This window comes from Folsomia candida, unplaced genomic scaffold (genome assembly GCF_002217175.1).
Source record: "Folsomia candida strain VU population unplaced genomic scaffold, ASM221717v1 Fcan01_Sc022, whole genome shotgun sequence".
In the NCBI taxonomy this organism is placed as follows: domain Eukaryota; kingdom Metazoa; phylum Arthropoda; class Collembola; order Entomobryomorpha; family Isotomidae; genus Folsomia; species Folsomia candida.
Genome location: NW_019091214.1, coordinates 1,824,836 through 1,847,142, shown reverse-complemented (window position 1 = coordinate 1,847,142; position 22,307 = coordinate 1,824,836). Strand labels below are relative to the sequence as shown.

The 22,307-nt window shown below is 38.9% G+C and overlaps 4 protein-coding genes across 11 annotated transcripts; all 4 read left to right on the top strand.

The window, feature by feature from the left end:
* Window positions 1-1,138: 1,138 nt before the first annotated feature.
* Window positions 1,139-10,737, top strand: LOC110858794. The gene is made up of 7 exons (XM_022107681.2): window positions 1,139-1,638; window positions 6,538-6,949; window positions 7,403-7,614; window positions 8,224-8,585; window positions 8,681-9,337; window positions 9,403-9,756; window positions 9,823-10,737. Exons 2-7 carry the CDS (start codon window positions 6,605-6,607, stop codon window positions 10,329-10,331), a joined length of 2,439 nt encoding a protein of 812 aa, XP_021963373.1. The 5' UTR covers window positions 1,139-1,638; window positions 6,538-6,604; the 3' UTR covers window positions 10,332-10,737.
* Window positions 10,738-12,549: 1,812 nt separating this feature from the next.
* LOC110858767 (WD repeat domain-containing protein 83) lies at window positions 12,550-14,275 on the top strand. The gene is made up of 4 exons (XM_022107637.2): window positions 12,550-13,039; window positions 13,134-13,410; window positions 13,506-13,860; window positions 13,920-14,275. Exons 1-4 carry the CDS (start codon window positions 12,943-12,945, stop codon window positions 14,187-14,189), a joined length of 999 nt encoding a protein of 332 aa, XP_021963329.1. The 5' UTR covers window positions 12,550-12,942; the 3' UTR covers window positions 14,190-14,275.
* Window positions 14,276-14,337: 62 nt separating this feature from the next.
* LOC110858752 (lipase maturation factor 2) lies at window positions 14,338-18,612 on the top strand. Of its 2 annotated transcripts, XM_022107615.2 has the most exons (14): window positions 14,338-14,559; window positions 14,862-14,976; window positions 15,076-15,207; window positions 15,273-15,456; window positions 15,527-15,628; window positions 15,777-15,970; window positions 16,042-16,220; window positions 16,281-16,380; window positions 16,448-16,597; window positions 16,678-16,883; window positions 16,961-17,204; window positions 17,298-17,399; window positions 17,502-17,607; window positions 17,678-18,612. In XM_022107615.2, exons 2-14 carry the CDS (start codon window positions 14,874-14,876, stop codon window positions 17,940-17,942), a joined length of 2,067 nt encoding a protein of 688 aa, XP_021963307.1. In that variant the 5' UTR covers window positions 14,338-14,559; window positions 14,862-14,873; the 3' UTR covers window positions 17,943-18,612. The 2 variants fall into 2 exon arrangements, with proteins under 2 accessions (XP_021963307.1, XP_035714803.1); XM_035858910.1 differs by lacking the exon at window positions 14,338-14,559 and having other exon boundaries at window positions 14,661-14,976.
* A 234-nt stretch (window positions 18,613-18,846) lies between these two features.
* LOC110858785 (stAR-related lipid transfer protein 7, mitochondrial) lies at window positions 18,847-22,290 on the top strand. Of its 7 annotated transcripts, none has more exons than XM_035858944.1 (11): window positions 18,862-19,209; window positions 19,309-19,355; window positions 19,416-19,499; window positions 19,598-19,864; window positions 19,940-20,136; window positions 20,204-20,358; window positions 20,419-20,508; window positions 20,577-20,820; window positions 20,898-21,000; window positions 21,120-21,272; window positions 21,367-22,290. In XM_035858944.1, exons 4-11 carry the CDS (start codon window positions 19,613-19,615, stop codon window positions 21,610-21,612), a joined length of 1,440 nt encoding a protein of 479 aa, XP_035714837.1. In that variant the 5' UTR covers window positions 18,862-19,209; window positions 19,309-19,355; window positions 19,416-19,499; window positions 19,598-19,612; the 3' UTR covers window positions 21,613-22,290. The 7 variants fall into 7 exon arrangements, with proteins under 7 accessions (XP_035714839.1, XP_035714837.1, XP_035714836.1 ...); XM_035858943.1 differs by having other exon boundaries at window positions 18,863-19,209; window positions 19,574-19,864; XM_035858942.1 differs by having other exon boundaries at window positions 18,863-19,209; window positions 19,309-19,499; window positions 19,574-19,864.
* The last annotated feature ends 17 nt before the right edge of the window (window positions 22,291-22,307 follow it).

Here is a 22,307-nt window from a genome sequence, read left to right as displayed (position 1 = left end):
CTGAGATTTTTTTAGTATGATTTTCTTAAAAGAGATGAAATTCAGGAAAGTTGTTAAGTGGTTGAACAGTGTGTATAACTGCTCGTATTATTCGGTCTTTTCATGTTAAACGCTTTCTAGGTTTTGTATTCTTTACTTGGGGACTTTCAAGTATTTTTTTATTATAAGAATTTCGATGGTGTTATCCAAATCCATTTTTGCTATGGTTTAAAAAGTAAAATGTGCGTAGAAGAGAAAAAAAACGTGTGAATGTTGAAAAGAATTTGAAGTCAATACATTATAAATGGGTTCCCTTCGCGTCATCTTCCTCGAGGGAGGGAGGCTGGGTCTGGGTGGCAAATAAATAAGTCAATTTTGTGCAAATTTCCCTTAAACATATCACGACGAAGGGGAAAATGAAATGACAAAATGATGTTAAATTAGTTAGATTATGTGTAAATAGCGACACGAAAGACTGATTGTGATAAGAAATTTGTACATAAAAAAATCATGAAATAATGAAATTTTAAACCAATTTCGGGCACAAAAATCACGAAAATTTGAGACATTTCCTTCCGGTAAAAAACAGTGACACCAAAGTTTCCGAGGGTGAATTTTATCCCTACATAATTCTGTCATGATTATGAAGATAGTCGTCTATTTTACCTCAAATTTACCTCATCGCTAGGCCTGTGCATAAAGCATGTAAAATCCATCCTCAAATTTACCTTACTAGACATCTCCCCGCTTCCCCCTTAAGTAAAACCGATCACATCCATCCGGTCTGATCCCGCAGTCCTATACGGTTGACGGGGACGCTGGCATCATTGTTTATAGCCAAATAAGTACATCATTTTCTAACCAAAATCTCCTCAAATTCAGTCTCATCGCCCATCCGACACCATACCACCAAAAAGCCAGCCAGTACATACCTACGTACACATTACACGTTTAGTTATCTTTATTAAGAAGCCTGCTTAGATGATGCACAAAGTTCCGTTGTCTTTCGAATCTCTCTCAACCACCACTCACCTCACCAAAAACGTACGGTATGTAAAAGGAAGACGAGATTTTAAAGTGATGCTCTCCTCTCTTCTCGAAAAGGGGATCATCTTCCTCATCCCCAAAGAAATAATAACACCACGGCAAAGAAATAATGAAACCCTTCTTGTGCTCAGTCCACTTTAAGCCAGCCACGGAAAATCATATATCAACCGAGCCCGTGGCGTACATATGTACAATTTAAGGCACGCAGGATACCATAAATAACTAAAAGTGCCTGTACCCTTAAATACAACCCTTCCTTCTTCATCCACCTGTGTAAAATATTCAAATCACCTCTCCAGAAATTTAACAAGCTAACGGGATTCTAATTCCACTTCAGAAAGTTGTAATGTGACTAAAGTTACAGGATTTTCAAGTTTTTACATACCTACCCAAATCGATTACGCTACGTGATATTTGATATTCGATCGGAATTTGTCAGTGAGAAAACAAAATACAATACATATTATTTTTAGTTTTGGTTCATTAGTTTTGGTTTCGTGGGTGCATTAAAATAAGTGATTGATCGATCCATCCTCCACTAATTTCTCTGCTACACGGACGGAACGGATTACGGATTAGGTGACACTTTTACACACAACAATTCATCATCAGGTATGTAAGTTATGCGCCCTACAAAACGAGCCCTACATCCTTTTATGCAAATCTTGATCTATTCAATTCAAATTGCATGCATACCGACAAAAAAAGTGACAATCACTCGCATTGACCACTCACTTCACTCCATTTTTTTCACCCTGCACAAATTAAGACTGACAATTAAACGTATTAATTACTTGCTCGCTCCAAAAGCTCGACAATGTCGCGAAATTCGATTCGTGACACGACGGCATTCCATTCTATTCATTCACTTCATGACAAAGCGAGTGCATAATTCGCTTCATTTCCGTCCGAATCTTATGTGGAGACAGATTAGCGTTAACAATTATAAACCTCACACCATTTTTTTTCCTCGTCTCCGTGGACGGACTTATAAAGAAAGAAAGAACTGAAACAATTAAGAGATTCGAATTCGACGTGGTGATGAGTTTGGAAAAAAAGATCCACTTCACGATACCACGCTAACTGACCCAGTTGTGATTGCCTGATGCGACGAACAGGTGTATGTAAATTCCCATTAATTTCGTTATCTTTTCGGAAAGAATGGACAGTTTTTTATGTGTATGCAAATCCAATCAATACATTGTCGTCGTTTTGATGCACACACCTGTAGTTACAAAATGTATGTGTGCAATTTAATTGATGGGGATGAGTTGAGCGGATCCACCGAACCGTGTCATTTGTTGCATCTCACTCAATTAGGTGACAGGCAGATAAAAAAAGAATGTGTCTTGTCTTTAATTACTTATCTATCTCGTATCGTGGGTGAAGAGATGAGGATCTTGACTCCACTCCACCAAGCTATAAATAACATAAAGTGCTATTTTTGGGGGTAGGAAAGGTTATGAAATTTGGGAAAAAGTGAGACAGCACATAATTCTAAGGATAAGTGGTGTATGCACCTACAAATGAGCAGTGGGTGGGTGTGGGTAGAATTTATTTAATTACTTGCGAATTTTCGCACACTATTTATTATGCAAATAAATGGACAGGTGTGGCATCGTAAAGAAATTGCTGGGTTATTTTACGTTATAAAACTGAAATTGAATCAGATATGGTGACACATTTATTCAACTTTTTTTAACTGATAATAATTAATTTGAATTTACATGTACTAAAGAAATTCACATCTTTTCTAATAACTCACTAATTACTCCGTGATCTTAATCTTGACTCTAATTTCGTATATGGATTACACGATTAATGCCTGATGTCTGAAAAAGTTGGAATGGAAGTATGAAAAGTGTGGTCAAGTCGGACCACATCTTAATAAATAATCTTCAAGATCATCCTCGAGATGAGTTTGTCATGAACATCTCATTAAAAAATGTGACCATTTTCATTTCGCAAATTGTCAAGTAATTGATGCCTCTTCTTCTGTTGAGAGATACGTTTAAAAAATCTACTCCTTTCTAAAATGATTTTACCGATTTTTTTGCACACATAAATTTCCTTTTATCCACACTTATTAAGTATTGTCACCCGACATTTTAAAAAGTGATGCGATCTTAATTTCGACTAATTATTCCGCCCTGAATTAAGGTAGCCGATTTTTGTGTTGTGTAAAAAATTGCTTCAAGTTCGTTTTATATCTAAATAAGTTGTTTTAATGTTTTTGGGGTGAAATAATTCAAGAAAATTTTTGTAACTTGTAAATATCTGTAAAATTCAAAAGTTTAGAAATATTTTGCAAATATATGCAAAAATTGCATATTTAGATTAGGACAAATGTTTATTTATTTTGAAAAATTATAGTGCTCAAATTTTATCTGGAGAAATTTAATTTCAACGACATTTGAAAAAATATTAAATTTGTCGCATAAGTTTGACAATTCATCGGGACAAAATATTTTGTATTACGCAAATATTTGACGTTGAAATTACACACCTTCAAATTATGATGTCCAACGTGAAAAAATCGGACAGGAAGTGGCGTGAAATTTTGATAAAGTGAATGTCAAAATATTCAATAAGAAAAAATTATTATCATTGTTTTGTCAGGATTCTACTCCAAAAATGAAAAAAATAACAACTTATATTATAGTAAAAGCTTAATTCAGATGTTGTTACAATCGTTGAAATGGTAAATTTCAGTCGTCTATTTCACAAATTAGGAATTTCTAAAAGTATATTTTTTACGTTTTTTCGCACAGAATCCAATCCAATTTCAATAAGTAGTAATCCATCTCTCAAAAAAATCCGACCCACCGGACGTCTCACTTTATCCCTAATAATAAACCGGAAGTGTCCTTACGCAATTCTTAATTCCATCATAAAGTCAAGTCTTCCATCAAATAAATTCAAGGTCTTCACAACCTGTCACAATAAATATTTTTTCGAAATACAATTCCAAATTTTGAAATCTTAATCTCCTCTTCGCCCTATTTTTCCTCCATCATCATCATAAATACATTTTTGCACAAAATATCCTCCACACACACACACAGAAAATACAATACAATCCCTGACGTAGAATCCTCTCGAGGGATTCAGATTTAGCCCAAATTCATGTTTCACGCTACGTTTGCAAATTTATTTAAGATGAGTTGATGGATTCGTCCTCAATATTGCTAATTTATTTCGCTAATAAGAACACACACATGCAAAACTGCACGTCCTGCGTACCTGCACAGCACACATAATAAAAAATCCCTAATCCGAGATGGGATCTTCTTAATTCCTGGCGTGTTTACCTGCGGCCATTTTTACGCGAGAAGGAAGATGGACAAACAAAGAACAATGGGGAAATGATTGACATTCGCTATTTTCTCACACGTCTGGTCGCCCATTTTCTGCAGTTTTTGGACCTTATTTTTGCTACAAAGATTGAATTGAATACAGCCGGATATGAGGTGTCTCTCTGACATTATTAAATCACATTCACAACTCGGCCCATAATTTTGAGACGAAAAATCTAAAAATAAGGGTCAAAGAATATTTCTTCAATTCAATATAATGCCACATCAGAATTTTATGAAATTTCGAAAATGAAAACGATCACCAATGAAATGAGCCATGCTAACATATATCATTTTAATAAATTCTCCGATAAAGTAGTCCACCCCAGAAAAAATAAAAAACTAACAAAAAAACAATGCCATGCTCTCCTCTACAAATTAAATCGAATTAAAATTAAAGCTCGGATGCATTCTGATTAAAAGAGTAAAAAAAACAGGCTCAATTGAATCCCAAGGAATAGGATTTAATTCTTTGTTACTGTGAGATTCCGTTGGATTGAGCCATTTATTTCACTCTTGCATCTTCTTCCACCTCGTTCTTTTCTCTCTCTCCTACTTTGTTTGTACCAGTAGTGTCCGAATATTATTGTTGATGGACTCATTGTCGACTTAATAATGGCATGCTGGCTGCAATTGTTGGTATTTGCTGTGGTTTCAGTTAACCGAGATGCATGGTTATGAGTTCATCAATCAGAGCGTAGCAATAGCATAGCATATGTAGACCGAGTTGGTTTAAATCCTTGTATAATTTCGGAAGGGACACGACGTAAAGGATGGGATCGAATTTTAACCCAGAGTTATTTACTCATAGTTGAGAAATTAAATAAGCTACATTTTTTGCAAATTTTTTACAAACTTTTTTGCAATTTTAAAAAAAGCTTGATTAAAGGACAAGTCTAAAAAGTAAAAAAACCTTGATTTTGACCCATGTACCATATCTGCTTGCACTATTATAAAATTACCACGTGGACGTCTTGACCCCTATATAAATTGATCACACTCTTTACATCGGTCCCATCCTATTCAGTCCGTATACATATTTATTAACAAAGACCCCAAGGAAAATAAAAATAAAAATAAAACTATGAAAGCATAATAATATCTACAAAGTGTTATTGTATTGCGAAAAAATGGGTCCCCCGGAGGGAAAATTGGCAAGGAGAATCAACTCAATTCTTTCTTAATAAAGAATAAACAAGTTGTCTGTTAAATTTAGGAGAACTATATAATTGACACTTTATTATAAATTTATGACCCGAGAAAGATGACTCTCGAGGAGGTCTACCAGACGAGATAATTGGCACATTTATTTGCATTTAATGAATGGAGTGCAAAGAAAAAATGTGGTCGAGAAGAAGAAATATTTGAACTCTCAAATGAAATGTATGTAAAGTGAGGCAGGATGACGACGATTTATCTGCAAAACGAGGCAATCACGTAACATTTTCTGCCCGGTAGACCGTAACGGACAGTAATAATGAGAAAACAGGATGACCATGTCACCCAAAAATTCAAGTTCTTATATTAGTACATAGCACTTTGCAGGTTCATAACCATTTCGAAAAAATTTAATCAAGTACAATTTTTGATGTAAAAACTGCCACATGTTAACGCGGGAACTATATATTTCGCAAATTGGGACTGTTCTACAATGCATGAAGATGAAGGTAATGAGAAGAAGATTACGATGCAAATATGTAAATGTAATAATTTCTTCTCTTACGAGTAAATAATACGGGTGAATGAAAAGTTCAAGGTTATTACCTTGAAATTTTCGCCGGAGAAGTTCTCGGAGTAGACGATTCGCAATATTCTGCACGGTATGGTGGATGTAAGACCGTTCATCCAGCAAAATCTGGCCAAAAGAGATGCAAAGTCACACAAATGCGACTTGATGCAGAATTTCAGATTTGATGAATAAAGATAGAACTTTTGCACTATTAGAAAAAAATTGGAGTGGTTAACTTTTTATATCTCAGCTTACCCATGGACAAGCTGTAATGTTATCGCTGAATTGTGCTGTATATAGTTTGAGTCACTGAATAGATCCGGTTTTCCATTTCCACTGCTACATCGTACACATGAAATAAATTAAAATTTCCTACATGCCCAAGTAAAGAATAATAATTCACACATTTTTTGAATAAATTTCCAGATAAAAAAAAATTGAGACAAATGTGGACAAGAAGGACGAAGTGAGAGAGAGAAAATCTATAAAAAATATGCCACTTTCACTTCACCGGAGAAAGCAAAAATCTCCACGGGCAGAGATGACCCCGCGTGAAAGTTCTGTACTAACCTCCCCAGCAGAAACTGACGCCACGCATCTTCTCCCCGACCCCACGACGAATCGCTTCACCGGATCAGATTATTGCCATACGGAGGGATCAACAAATCCCCCACAACAAGAAGAAGACTATTCCTCCCACCAACACGAGACTGATGACCACACCAATAGAAAAATTAAGACAAGTTGTTTTCACCTCAAAGATAGGAATAATTGGTGGAAAATTGGGGGAACTAGGACCATGAGATGGATTGTCTTAGCAGTCGTTTTACATAACTCGGTGAGACTTCTACTTGTACAAATGCAAATTTTACTTGTACATAATATGGCATATGAATAGTATTCATTGAATACTACCAGGATCAATGTAATAAATAAAGTAAAAGTTCAGTTGGAGATAAGTGAAAAAATAACTTTGAGATAATCTACAAATTTGATGATGATAAACCTGTTTCCTAATTATGTTTCACGCTCTGGAGAGAGAATGGTGACAGGATGAATGGGGTGGTGAATAAAGGCAGACCCACTTTTGCTGGGGAATAAAAATTGGGGGAAATGTCGACAACGATTGGTCGGCCGGTCGGGTAGGAGAGCTGCTGAGCACTAACGGCCATTTTTTTATGAGCAGTGCCGAACTGCAGAGTGCCTGCCGACTTGACCTTTTCCTTTCGCCGGATGATATGTATTTAAATATGTATGAGACGATTGATTTGATGATGATTATGATTTTAAGGTCATCGTGCGGGCTGGAGAGGTGACCTCGGCATCGCAACAAGGGGGCAACAACTGGGAGCGGCCGGGCGTCATGCCAAAAATTGCGCATTTGGAGGTCATGTGTGGCAATTCGCATATGGAGGTTCATCTCTCCTTTGACAAACCATTCCACGGTCTGGTCACCTCTAAAGGAATGTATGGTCAGGGCGACTGCATCTACGTCCCCCCAAGGTAGGCATAATCCATGTAATAATTTGCATATTGCTTGATAAAACCAAGTGATAATAAGTAAAAAATACTAGTGACTATACTAAAGTTGAGCAGGATATGTACTGTGCGGATGGAGCCTAATGGTGAAAAACCGTAGGCCTCAGGACAAGAGAGTTGGTTGGAGAGAGGAGAAATGAATGGTTTTTCACTATTAGGCTCCACCCGCACATGACATATTCTGCTCAACTTTAGTATAGACACTATATGGAGAAGTCATCTTTCATTCAAAAACCTCAAATTATGAAATAAAAATAATGAAATGACGTTTAACACTATCGATTTTTTGTTGACATTTCCAAAATCCAAAATGTACTCGTGAAATTATCCGAGTGCAAATAAATGGATAGGTGTAACGTCGTAAATAAATTGTGGCTCTTTTTACGATATAAAAATTAAATTTTGATTTTGATTGTTGAATTTTTTTAACTGAACAATTTACTTTTCACAATCCCATGTTTTATAATTCACCATTATTCCTTAATCTTAATTCTGATTCTACATATTTGACATTTATTTATAAAAAATGCAATTGCACCAAATTCATGAAAATAACGAAATGTTCTTCCTCAGGACTGGAAAATCTCAGTTCGTATTCAACATTTACTACGACAAGTGTGGCACAAAGCCGGACAATCATGGAAAATTTTACGAGAACACTATCGTAGTTCAATACGATGAGGAACTTATCGAAGCATGGGACGAGGCGAAACGGCTACGATGCGAATGGTTCAATGATTACGAGAAGACAGCGACCAAAACGAGCCCCATGGTCATTTCCGACCTGGACATTGTCGAACTCAACTTTCACGGCGACAATGTCGACTGCTGGATGGAAATCCAGGAAGGAAAGGGACCTTGGGCGGCTCCCTTAAATGGAATCGCCCCACTCGGGTCACCACTCACAATGGTCATCGCAGTCAAGGACCCGTCAGGTGAGAGGGACAAAATTATTGGAAAAAATATCACGATTTTTTAGTCAGGTGGAAACTTTTTTCTATATCGGTTTAATCGGTTATTTATTTTATAGGCGAATTCGACATGCGTGTGAAAGACTGTGAAGCCTCCGACGGGTCCGGTGCGGGTCGAACTTTGCCCCTCTCCGACCCTGAGGGATGCATCATGCGGCCAAAACTTCTCGGAAAATTCTCCAAAGTCAAACTTGACGATGGGCGAGCCACAGTTCTGACCTACGCGTTCATCTCTGCCTTCAAGTTTCCCGATATGCTTAACGTCCACCTCCGCTGCACCGTTGAAATCTGTCGCCACGGGTGTCCTGATCATTGCACTAGCGCAAATGCAAATCAGATCGCGGCGGCGTCTGCCTCCGAACCCGTTGCGGCTGGGTCGATCGACACCGTGAGTAAGGTCGTGGCTCCTCCACCGCCACCACCATCACAAAAACCTGACTCCGATTCGAACGAATCTTCAGGCGAAAGGAAACCGGAAGTCCAACATCAACACCACCGTTTTCCGACGCAACAGCAAATCCTCCACTCGGGTGAAATGTTTGGGGCGAATGTTCCTCCCCAAATGAGACCTCCACCGCCACTCCCACAATTCGGGGGCAGACCGCAGAGAGCACCCAGACCGGAAATTATGAGGAATCCGTTCCAGGCCAAGTTTCCCATGGGGTTGATGAGACCGAGGGGACCGGATAATTTGCATCATCACAGATTCCCACCAGGTACTGATTAGGAAAGTTTTTGTGCAAATAAACTCACAATTTTGGCATCAAACTTATCTTTTCAGGACCTCCTCCACCCAACCCACGCTTTACGGGGACGATAAAGCACACAATTCCAATTCCTCCTCCGATGCAGGGTGAACTTCGCAATCACAACGTTGACGAACAGCAGACGCGCCACGAACAGAACACGCTTTTGGAGAACATGCTCCTCAAACCGGAACCCAAGAAGGATGACGATGAACCGGAAGTCAGGCTGAGTGAGAGGAGTGGAGAACCCTTAAATTCCAAAGAGCAAGACCCACTTCGTCCCCTCGACCCCGCGGCACAAACAGCGGAGGAGAAAGTTGGCGAAAAAGTGTCTGAAAATCAGGACGGTGGCGAAAGAGAAATGCTCATGGAAGCACAACCACTCAAAGGTGAGAAGATGGACCATTTCCATCTCGTCCATGACTCAAGTTTCATATAAGTATTTTTTTCTACAGATGACCAGACTCCACCACCACCCACACCCGCCACCAATTTCCCCAAAGGACCACGCCACCTCCGTTTGCGACGATCTGTCTCCACGCCTCGCGACGTTATAGGAGTTTCTGGCGCTTTCAAAGTCGTCTCCCAGGCCGACCTCAATTTCGCTCTGAATCCGACATCCTCTCAAAATTCGACCGATTTTCGACCCCCAAATACCATCATCCTTCGTGGAACTCGCATGTCGTCATCACCTTCGGGAAGGTCGACACCTCCAATTTACGGCATCTGCCTCCCACGCATTGGCTTTGGCATGGTCTTTTTCGGTCTTGGACTAGCAACTTTGGTCGCAATTTTAATCGCTGCTTTTCTCGCGTATGCCCACTATGCCGTGGTCCATTATAAGTCGTCCTTGTCCTCACATGGAGGACAATGTCCCGGAATGGCGTCCCTTCCCCCAGGAGGAGTAGAACAACCACAATACATCCACCAGTTTCCTATGCTAATTCTGAAAAAGATGTGGTGAATGCGGATGGATCATAAAGAAAATTGCACACACTGCTGTTACAAAGAGGAAGAAAAAATAGCTCAATTTTTACGACAAATTTTGGTTGTTGTTTGTTACGTTATCATTTTCGATAAGCAATGATCAGAGTTTCATACGTACATACATATTTCAAGGGGTATAAATTTCACTAATTAATTATACGACTATTGATTAATTTATATATTAATTATCAATCTAAATAATTTTACTACTTAATTGGAAATTGTTTTCCGTATTTATTTTTCAGAGATACATATAAAGTGCATGGATCGTTGATCAAGTTTTCATTTTCATACGAAGGTAGAAATATGTATGAGAGATTTATTTAATTTCAAATTCCATGTATTTTTTTTATGAATAAAGATAAAAAAGTTTTACAAAGTAACACTGTAATTGCAAAATTTCATGAAATAATAGCCATTTTCTACATCTGCAGTGCATGCAAAAAGTGCAAACTTCATCATTAATTTTAGTCAGTAAGAATAGGATGTCATCGTTTTCTTCAATATTTATTGAAGAAAAATTTGCATTTAAATTTGCATTTAAATGCAAATTTATTTGCATGCATGAAGCAAAATATTTGCATCATACGGAATATCTGTAATCACTGGAATTGAAAGCTAGAAAACCAATGATCAGAGTCTCACACGCTCAATTTCATTGGCTAATCATGTATCGGGAATACTAATTAGCTATCACTAATTATTAGGGACAGCTCATTAACGTTTGTATAATCGTGAGACTTGCTGAAACTGACTTGACCAAATTCTTCCAGCATCTATGCGCCAACTATGTGGAACCTGAAATTCTCATCCCGAAGGAAGCGCTTCGGTTTGACTTTAACGGTCGATTCTCTGTAATATCGACTACTTTGTTCAGAGAAAAGATGAGAAAAGAATGAAAATAATTATGGAAGACAGATGAGAAATTTATCATAATTTAAATAGTTAGAAAACTATGAAATTTTGGATCATCGCATTTTGCATTTAAGAAAGGACGAATCGTTTCAGATCGGATGCACATCTTCCGGCGTTTGCAGATAGGTAAATTTATGGGATTAATTCAATTCTAAATTTCATGTATGATCTTGTATTTAAAAGAACAAGAAAAACGTTTCACTTGACCAACAAGTCAAACGGATGATTATAAATTATAATGCTCGTTTAGTACAGAATTTCACGAAATGATTACAATTTTGCACACTAAACTGCAACAAAGTTGCAGTTTGCAATTGAACACCGCCATTACCAATTACCATACCATCATTTTAGTCAGCCGCCAGCGCACAATGGTTTCAAATGGGATTTTCATTCTCAAAAATAAAATTTTGAGTACTTCCAGCTTTTTTTGCATATTTCGATCAGGTGAGGCACAAGGACTATTGGAAAAATAGTTTTATATTGCCACACCCCCAGGGGGAGGAGTTTTTCCCCCAGCCCCCCCTGCACGAGTTAGGTGAAAACTGATAACGGCGTTGTATTCTGCATCATTTTTTATGACAAAAGTGAAGATAAACTTTTTTCGAAATTCCGCATAGCTTCGGAGATATCGGGGTGCAAAGTTTCCCCGCATATGACCTTTAGGGCCATTTTTGACCTTGTTGCGACGCACTTGGAAGTTAGCTGAGTATGACATCTGATGCTACTCATCATAGACTACAAGGATCAAAAAGAAAATCGCTGCGAGCTATTCAGGTTTCGAAAATATAGGCTGGGGAAAATTGAGACAATGTTGTGCGAAATCTAGCACAAAAAATAGCCGAATTCTCCAAAACTTCTAAAATACTCATCAATTTTGATAGAATACATTCTATAACGTCAAGATATAATTTTTTAAATTATTCGGGACAGCTTTTGACGTAAAAACCCGGAAAAAATGGCTAATCCGAAAAATCCGAAATTCGGGTTTTTCCGGGTTTTTACGTCAAAAGCTGTCCCGAATAATTTAAAAAATTATATCTTGACCTTATAGAATGTATTCTATCAAAATTGATGAGTATTTTAGAAGTTTTGGAGAATTCGGCTATTTTTTGTGCTAGATTTCGCACAACATTGTCTCAATTTTCCCCAGCCTATATTTTCGAAACCTGAATAGCTCGCAGCGATTTTCTTTTTGATCCTTGTAGTCTATGATGAGTAGCATCAGATGTCATACTCAGCTAACTTCCAAGTGCGTCGCAACAAGGTCAAAAATGGCCCTAAAGGTCATATGCGGGGAAACTTTGCACCCCGATATCTCCGAAACTATGCGGAATTTCGAAAAAAGTTTATCTTCACTTTTGTCATAAAAAATGATGCAGAATACAACGCCGTTATCAGTTTTCACCTAACTCGTGCAGGGGGGGCTGGGGGAAAAACTCCTCCCCCTGGGGGTGTGGCAATATAAAACTATTTTTCCAATAGTCCTTGTGCCTCACCTGATCGAAATATGCAAAAAAAGCTGGAAGTACTCAAAATTTTATTTTTGAGAATGAAAATCCCATTTGAAACCATTGTGCAGCGAGATACAAACACCGGCTGACGAAAGGATAAAAACGTCAACAAACAAAATATTATTATTTATGACGTCCAGAAAAAGTTGTGAATAAGTGATGTCGATATCGTTGGTAAAGAACACGTACGAATGCAGTCCTTTAGCCCTAATTCCAAATTGTAAACAAGGTGCACTCCGTGCGGTGCGATATAATGGTGAGTTGATAAAATTTTCAAATTTTTTGAAATTTTAAATCTTGCACACATCACACTAAATCTAAATTGACCTGATTTCATCCCTATTTTATAGTCGACGGCGACTTCATCCTCACCTGCGGGGCCGACCGAACCATTAAACTCTGGTCATGTACGAAACACAATCTCCTCTCGACTTATCAAGGGCATTCCGGCGACGTGTTGGACGTTTCCGGCTCCTGTGACAACTCCCAACTGGCTTCCGGAGGGATGGACAAGAACGTTTTTTTGTGGGATGTCGCCGGCTCAAAGTTAGTGCGACGTTGGAGAGGTCACAACAGTTCCGTCACTGCGATCGCGTTTAATGAAAATTCTACCGTTATAGTATCTGGGTAAAGAAAAGATTCGCCGATTTGTCGCCAATCAGAGTTATCAATAACAATATGCCATTTTAATCCTATCATCCTATCTAATCATTAATCCTCAGGTCGCAAGATAACTCTGTCAAACTTTGGGATGTCCGTGCCGGCCGTTCGACACAAAAAGAGATACAATCCTTGGACGATGCGACGGACACGATAACATCTCTCGTCGTCACGAACGACGCTATTCTCGTCGGCTCGGCGGATGGCTACACGCATTTGTACGATATTCGCCAAGGCAAGATGTCAACGAATTGTATGAACGAAGCCGTCACGTCTGTCGCTATTAGTCGCGACATGGCTTCACATCTCATCTCTGTGGCGGACGGGACGGTAAAACTTATCGATAAGGATAGCGGAGAGTTGTTGGCGTGCTACAAGGGTCATACCGATGTCAATTATAAGGATTACAAGATTGAGGTGGGCGTAAATTTGTTAACAAAAGTTACAACTTGTTTTACAATTTTATTTTATTCCAGGTCGCGTTTGACTTTAGTGACCGCTACGTCCTGGCTGCCTCGCCGAGGGGGAAGGTTTTCGTATGGGATTTAATTAGTGAGAAAATTCATGGCATTTGTCGTCCCAATGAATCCACCGTGCAGCCTGTGACGAGTATCTCGAGCCATCCGCAGAGATCCAGTGTTGCCGCGGGGATGGGGGGTGGCGTGTATTTCTTCGACTTGGAGGGAGAGTGGGCCGAGAAAGAGGGTGGAGTAGGAGGATTACAACCAATGATGGAGATTCCTTAAAATTTTGAATCCTGATATTTTTTTGTATGTATGTATTTACAAATTTTATATTTTAAAATAATGACGACTAAGAATATAACTATATTTTTTATAAATAATCAGTTGTAATTGTTTTCCACGACTTGTTAACCTTCGTGATGGGCTGTGCAGATAAGCCCTTATCTTTCAAGAAGCTAAGATTTCCCATGGATTTCCCGTATCTTTTGCATGTAATTCAGATTGCATTGCAAGTTTCGTTTACGGCCCTGTCCACCCGTGCATTTCAGTTGTGCTGCATGGTGGTGGCAGAGTTGTCCGTTGTAAAATCACATCCCGGCTGGTCAAGTCAAATAATTCTGTCATCTTCTCTCCAATTTGGTTATCTACAAAGGTGAGTTAAGGTTCACTGATAAGCCCTTTTTTACCCGATTAGCTTCCACATCATTTCCTTCGGATGCTAATTTGTAGCTAGTTTCTTCCATATTTCTTCCCAACCATCTCAAATTAAATCTGTCTCTGATTGTAACAACATTGTTGTTTGAGGAGGAGTTTTATTTTTAATTATTCTCATCCTTATTTAACTCAGCCAGTTTAGTGACAGTCGGGTTTGCTGACCGATTAACGTGATCAGAATCCTCCGTTTTTTCTATCAATTTAATTTGATATTATAACTGTATCTTGAAAACTTTACAGCTTGTTGTTAACATGGGCAAATCCAAGGATAAGGAGATCTTCTCCAATAAAGGAAAGGTCAAAATGGTCTCGGTTAAATCCGTGCGGAAAGAACAACCACGGAAGGATGGAGAGGGTAATTTTATATAAATAAATTCGAAATTGGGTGAATTTTAAGATCAATATTGGTTTAAAATTAATTAATTATAATGATGATATATTTTTTAATATTTAGGAGGTGACGCGGATCGGACCGTAAATGACGACGAGTACGGCTACAGGATGAAGGAAGTTCGAAATTTGTTTCTCCAAGGCCTTAGCGCTGTCTACTTTATCGCGTTCATCTCCGTCTATCTCCAGGCTGATGGTGGGTTGCTTACCTTATCCATAAAACTGGATAATATAGTAATAATATGGTTGTCTTAATTTCAGGTTTGTACGGCACCAATGGGATCACTCCCATCAAGGCCGAACTAAAGTTGACCTCTCGAAATCCGCAACAATGCATCAAGGACAAATTCACTCTGCTCTGTCTCGTTCCCAACTTTTTTGGCATTGATACCCAACATGCTCTTGATCTCGTCGCCCTGATTGGAACTATTATCGCTTGTGTGGCGTAAGTAGACAGACATTGAAATCTAAGAATTGTTAGATTATGTTGCAACTAAAACATGTTTATTTTTTAGAACGATGTGCGCCCATGTTTGCACGATTCCAACGATGATCATCATGTGGGGCTGCTACTTTTCCATCTACCAAGTGGGCGGAGTTTTCCTCTGGTTCCAATGGTAAGTGGAGACGATTTTGATGGGTGATTTTGATAAAAAGCAAAAATTTCACGTATTTTTACTTTATCGTTTTTCTGATTTTGCTCGTAATTACTAAACTTTTATCAAATTAGGGTCTAATTTAATCATTATTCTAATTATTAATTAGGGATACTTTGCTCTTGGAGGCTGGAATTCTTGGAATCTTGGCTGCTCCGTGGCTCCCAACCAGCGGTGGAATGGGGAACAAGCCGCGCGACCTGACGACAATGTGGATGGTAAAATGGCTCCTCTTCCGCCTCATGTTTGCATCCGGAGTGGTCAAACTCCAAAGTGGCTGCCCGACATGGTGGGGTCTCACGGGTAAGACGACAGATAACCACAAAATATTGTCCATGTATGATGTACTAATAATACATACATATTTTTCTTAGCGCTGAACTACCACTTTGAAAGCCAATGTCTCCCCACTCCGCTGGCCTACTTTACTCACCACCTCCCCAGCTGGGTTCTCCACCTCCTGGTCGTAGGAACATATTACGTCGAGATCGCCGTTCCTTTCGCCTTCTTCGCCCCATTCAAGAGCGTCAAACGGTTCGCCTTCTGGACTCAGGTGAGTCAAAATTTAACCAAAAAATCGATTAAAATTTAGCTCGAAATTCTGTTTTTGCAGATCATTTTCCAACTTTCTATCATCTTGACCGGAAACTACACCTACTTCAACGTTCTGACCATCGTGCTCTGCTTCTCCCTTTTGGATGCAGACTTTTTCGGTAATAATCGAAATTTTAATTTCCTTTCTATTTACATAATTTCTAAAAATTTATGAAATCCTTTTAGGCTACAAATCCTCCAACTCTTCTGGATTCTCGGCATCTCGAATCTTCTCTAAAACCTTCTCCTATACATTCATCGGATTCTCGTTGTTCTACACTGGCAAGTTTTTCGGTCTCGGACTGAACCCGGATAATACGATATCATCAAAGATAAGTGAGTTATCCACGCACCGTTGTACAGTACAAATTAAGTTTAATACTTATCCAATTTATTTATTTCATGATCTTCATCAGCCTTCAGCCGGATCGAGTTTGATTGGTTCGTTTCGATTACGGTACCCTACGCCGCGATGATGGGACTCTTGACCTTGGGCTCGACCGTGTCTCAAACCCTCATCATTTCTCTGTTTGACAAGCAGGGAGCCTGGAATAAGTTGACGTCATTCGTCTCCTCCCTCTTCTACGGAGCATTGTGCTTTGGGCTCTTCAGCATCACGCTGGTCAGTGCAAAAAATAATATAGTTGGACCCTGTGCAAAATAGATTTTATAGGTTTTCTGAACTTCTTTTTTGCTCAGGTACCATTCACATCGCTTCACACAGAAACGAATAGGTCGCTGTACCCCGTGATGCGCGACTTGCACGCGTCCCTTGCCAAATACCACGTGGCCAACTCATACGGCCTCTTCCGCAAGATGACCGGCGTGACGAGTGGACGACCAGAGGTAGTTTTGGAATACGCGGACGACCTCAACGGACCGTGGAAGGAGTACGAGTTTCTCTACAAGCCGGGAAATGTCTCCGCTGCGCCACTCTTTGTTGGTGAGGATGATAATTATTAATTCATAAAGTGTAAATTATACATTATTAGTTTATTAAGTAACTTGACTAATTAATTTCTGTCCCTGTGAACAGCGCCCCACCAACCAAGATTGGATTGGCAAATGTGGTTCGCTTCCCTGTCGACGTATCACGATAATCCGTGGTTGGTCTCGTTGACCTATCGACTCCTCCAAGGTAATCATTTCATCTAAAATTTGGTGTCTAAACTTAATCGCAATGGGTACAACATAGTTACAATTACATAATTTACATTATTTTTAATTGTCCAATTCCTAGGAGAAAAGAGCGTCATAAAACTCCTCGACGTGTCTAAAGCTCCGAAAACCGTGCCGAAATATATTCGGGCATCGGCGTACCATTATACATTCACAAAACCATCTAGGTATTAAAAAATATTTAATGTAACTACTTATGGTCAATGATATCTACTTATAATGGTCTTATCATCTTAGCGGGCCAGGAGGTGACTGGTGGACAAGGAAGAGAGACAAGGAATACATGCCCATCTTCTCCAAGGACCACGCCCCACTCGTCGATTTCATCAAGAATCTCGGCTACTTGGACAAAGACGTACAGACACCGAAAGAGTCGCAATTCATCACGGAAATGTTGGACAGCATCCGCACCTTGACGGAAGTCGGACGGCCGGAATTCATCGTCTGGGGCGCGATCGCCTCCCTCTTAGCGATCATCTTCTCAGCCAAGATGTTCAAGTAATGCGCGATACCCTAGACCAAAAGCGCAAGGAAATTGTAATTGGTGTCCAAAAAAGTCAGGAGAGCGAGCTTGAATTCAAACAAGTACACAACAAGATTCTGCAGCAAATTTCAACATTAATTATGATCTAATTTGTTACTTAATTACTTAAATTACTCGTTACTTAATTACACAAAAGATACACAATTTAATTTAAAATACCACATTTCGTAAAAGTTACCTCGTCTTGTGCAAACTTGATTATTCTAATTGTTATTACAAATCTTGATAACGTACACAGGTTTACATTTACACATCTAATTTATTCCCGAGTGTTAAAATAATTACTTAATTGTATTGTGACTGAATTATTTAGTTAAAAAATATGTGAAACCTTATTTAATGTTTTTGGTAGATCTGAGGGACGATACGACTGATGATGATAATTATGGTTTTGTTAAGTTTTTACACAAACTTGCAATTTTGCTGTGTTCTCTTTTTGTGAATCTCGGATTAGTGATTATCATGATTTTGTGTGTGTAATTCTCCTTTCAAATTGTAATCTACGATAAAAAGATATGAGTAAAATTATCTAGATTTCTCGCCCTTGCTGGAACTGTCTGGACAAAAATTTGCTAAAATTATAACTTTAGTAATAAAACGACAACGAGTTAGTCAAAATTTTCTAAGATTTTTTTCGATATAAAAATATCTCCATATTTTTTGCAGACTTGGTCACGAATTCGGTCAAAAACAGGTCACAATTGTTATCCCCCACAACTTTTATCGAATTCCATTCCAGCACCTCACCATTTCTCATTCCAGTCTATTCTCGACTTCCTCTTTTGAACTTGAATTCATCGTTATATTCACATCATTTAAATCCAGTAAAAATTCAATCTCATACTATGCATACGTTTAAAATAATTAAAAAACGCCAACTTTGCAAAAATGATTACGACGGAGTCATCATTCATGTAAATAAATAAGCTCGATAAGCAGGACGGCGAAATAAAAATATAAGTTGGTGTTATCCGATTTGTGGAGATATCCAGCAGAAATTTGCATAATGACATGATCATAACGCGTGAGATATGATATGCGAAATGGATGGGGCAACTGAACGAAAGTGAAATGTGGAGGCACGTGGGGAACTCATTTCTTGGGATCAAATGTTGATGAGCTGCTGCTGCTTCAGATCTTCTGATCTCGTTTCATTTCCGATTTTGAAATCTACCAGGGCAACACAAAGGATAAGCTGTTATCAGGAGAGGACATTGGTGTACAGGTAAGGTTTATATCTTATCTAATATGAGAATTGATTTAATTTATCAACTCAAGGTCAAGGTCAAGGTGTGTTTTTATATATATTTTGAATTTATTGTAGATTCGGAACAACTGTAGCCAAATTTATTAATCTACACTACGTCGTTTGTAAGATGGATAACCAACCCTCATACTTTTTTGACTTGTCTAATGTGACAGTATTTACAGCTTATCAACCGGTGTAAATTAATTCCCTGAGAGTTTCCCTGGAACAAATTGTCCTTCAAATTCGATACAAAGCGACGAAAATAAGTGAGTAGTCTAGCGCGATACTTATCAACGCGTCTACCAGCCAGTGTTCAACTTTAAAATTGAGTTTATACTAGCACAATTCCGATATTAAAATTAAGAAATAATCATCATTCATGATGCCACGACCACCCCCTTCGCCATCCGTCTCGTCGAGATCTCTCCACTTCCTCCGCGGACTGTTAGCAGACTCATCCCCGAAATCCTTCAAGGGCACGTTCAAACCGGCCAATCTCGAAACTTTCCTCAACCGAGTTTACCAATCCAGGCCAAATTACTACCATTATTTTCCCTCCGCTTCTAAGATCACCACTTGGGCGACGGATTTTCGACATGGGCTCAAAATCATGGGATCTTTCGTGGGAAAGGTAAGGTGTCAGTCATTTTATTTAGTGTTAACCTTTTTTACATTTATTTACGAACTAATTAGTTATTCTCATTAGGAATGCAGCCCCATTTTTGCTCAACGTGTGTTCCGAACGTGTCGCGTGATCCAGCTGCATTCCAAACTTTGGTCCAACCACCTCAACCGATTTCGTGGTCCGCTCGGTCGACAAGCCCTCCTCTCCTTTCTGCTCGTCTCCCTCTGCGACGCCAACCCACGGCTGGGCGAATCCATACTCAATTCAGAACTCGTCGAGTAAGTCGTGGCGTAATTATTTCGTCAATGTTTCGCCAACAACTTAATTTCATATTCTATTTTCCAGGCATATGAAGGATCTAGACTTTATTCACGAGCTGACCTCCGCCACCGTCGTCTGTCCGCATTGCCAAGACCGCCTCGTAGTGGATAAGAAGATCCCAAATGTCAAATATTGCCATTGTCCCGATGCACAGTCCGCATACGACCGGAAGGTTAAAGGTAAAAAAGAGTATAATAATTTAGTCATATTTTTCGTCTCCTAACATTTTTTATTGGCAGGCTACGCATGGACACCTTTTGTCGAAACGGCGGACCTGCTCATTTGGCGGATGCCGCATCCTGACCGCCCCGGCCTTTTCATGTACAAAGGTAAATGTGCAAAAAATTAGGTTAGGTAATATTTCGTGAATTTTGACCTTTAATTTTATCCCCCGCAGTCTACGGATATTACGATGACATATCGGCGGAAGACTTTCTCAACACACAACTGGACATCGAGTACCGGAAAGGATGGGATGACACCGTGTTGAAGTTGAACGTTGTAGAATCATCGCCGGAAATTAGTCAGGACGTGATTTACTGGGAAATGAAATGGCCGACCATGTTCTCCAATCGAGACTACCTCTTCGCCCGAAGACATCTTGTAGACAGGCAGAAAAAGACAATCGTCATCATCAGCAAGTGAGTCTCATCAAATTAATTTGTTAACTCATTGAATTTCGTTAATTAATTCATATTATTATTTCTACTTTAACTTGGAGGGCTGTCCCACATCCCGCTGTGCCGGATAAGAAAGGCGTCCACCGTGTCAAAGAGTACTGGAGTGTCATGCAAGTCAATGCAGTCAACGGATTATCAGAGGTAGATTTTGATTTATTTCTGATAGTGAAAGTATTTGGATTCCTTTACATAATTCCACCAAAAATAATCCCCCCCCTCCACCTGCAAAAAAATTGTCACATATTCCTCTTCACTTCTAGCCCGGAGTGGAATTCGGCCTGACCTACTTTGACAATCCGGGCGTCTCTCTGCCCCAATGGATGCAAAATTGGGCCTCGATGACAGCTATACCTGAATTTCTCGATAAGCAGAGGAACGCCGCGAGGGCGAAGAAGAACAAGAGCAAGAAATCTGTAAGAATTATTACTATAAAAATCCCCAATGAAATTCCCACTTGGTATCTTAAACCTGATTATATTTGCTCTGATATCCCAATCCGATTCACAGTCTACCTTATCCAAATCCTCACCCATTCTTCTTCACAAATGTAGTGACGACAGCGACGCCGGCGGCAAGAATTCGACGACCAAGGCGACGACCCCAATACCAAGTTCAACCTCACAACTAATTAGCCAAGAGACCACTTCATCACCACCTTCATCAGACTCGCGACGGGATAAGGAAGACGCCGATTTAAAAATACTGTCGCAATACTTTAAAGAAAATATTTTACCACAGACGGCTCCCCAATAGATAATTTGCATTATAATTAGTTACATAATTTAAACGACAAGTCAAAGTCAAGAATGAAGAGGGAGCATCAGGGAATCGAGTCAATAGTCAATCAATTCATCAATATTTAGTTAACCATCTTCTACTCATAGTTATATTTTATACGTTACTAACTTGCGCCAAAAGTAAGCTGTAACATTGGTGCAAGTTGATGACGAGTATTTATAAACCATAAAAATTGTGGGTGGCAGACTAATAAACACGTGGGCAGAAGGAGAGCTTAACTAATTATTATGTAATGCAAAATGTTACCTGTAGTAAAAAAAACTAGTGTTTAAAAATACAAGACGTAAGAAAAGAAAGATACATTTAGTCAAGAAATATTTAGAACAAGCCGTGGGAAGAACTGAGGAAGATTTAATGAATGACTGCAACTTTACGACCGGTATTATTATATTCACGCCAAAAAGAAACTATAAACTATTAAATGATACCAAATAATTGCACGTGCGAATTAATTATGCGCACGTCAGGAGAAGTACCTTGACCACACTTGTATCTTATCTATCTTGTAATAAACTTGGGTTATCTTACTAACAAAACTAATTCATTTAATAATTATAATTTATTAGACGGATTATTTAATTAATTAACTAGTTAATTATTGGAACACAGATCAATAAAATTATTTCAAATTAATGGATAAATAACGAAAT

What these genes read in the sequence shown, in the direction of transcription:
- LOC110858767 (XM_022107637.2), top strand. Translation starts at nt 12,943, where the DNA reads ATGTCGATATCGTTGGTAAAGAACACGTACGAATGCAGTCCTTTAGCC. An exon ending in TCTACCGTTATAGTATCTGG is followed by an intron (nt 13,411 to 13,505) that starts GTAAAGAAAAGA and finishes ATTAATCCTCAG; the next exon opens with GTCGCAAGATAACTCTGTCA. An exon ending in ATAAGGATTACAAGATTGAG is followed by an intron (nt 13,861 to 13,919) that starts GTGGGCGTAAAT and finishes ATTTTATTCCAG; the next exon opens with GTCGCGTTTGACTTTAGTGA.
- LOC110858752 (XM_022107615.2), top strand. Translation starts at nt 14,874, where the DNA reads ATGGGCAAATCCAAGGATAAGGAGATCTTCTCCAATAAAGGAAAGGTC. An exon ending in ACTATTATCGCTTGTGTGGC is followed by an intron (nt 15,457 to 15,526) that starts GTAAGTAGACAG and finishes TTTATTTTTTAG; the next exon opens with AACGATGTGCGCCCATGTTT. An exon ending in GGTTCGCCTTCTGGACTCAG is followed by an intron (nt 16,221 to 16,280) that starts GTGAGTCAAAAT and finishes CTGTTTTTGCAG; the next exon opens with ATCATTTTCCAACTTTCTAT.
- LOC110858785 (XM_035858944.1), top strand. Translation starts at nt 19,613, where the DNA reads ATGATGCCACGACCACCCCCTTCGCCATCCGTCTCGTCGAGATCTCTC. An exon ending in ATACGACCGGAAGGTTAAAG is followed by an intron (nt 20,359 to 20,418) that starts GTAAAAAAGAGT and finishes TTTTATTGGCAG; the next exon opens with GCTACGCATGGACACCTTTT. An exon ending in CGGCCTTTTCATGTACAAAG is followed by an intron (nt 20,509 to 20,576) that starts GTAAATGTGCAA and finishes TATCCCCCGCAG; the next exon opens with TCTACGGATATTACGATGAC.
- LOC110858794 (XM_022107681.2), top strand. Translation starts at nt 6,605, where the DNA reads ATGCCACTTTCACTTCACCGGAGAAAGCAAAAATCTCCACGGGCAGAG. An exon ending in TGCATCTACGTCCCCCCAAG is followed by an intron (nt 7,615 to 8,223) that starts GTAGGCATAATC and finishes GTTCTTCCTCAG; the next exon opens with GACTGGAAAATCTCAGTTCG. An exon ending in TCATCACAGATTCCCACCAG is followed by an intron (nt 9,338 to 9,402) that starts GTACTGATTAGG and finishes TTATCTTTTCAG; the next exon opens with GACCTCCTCCACCCAACCCA.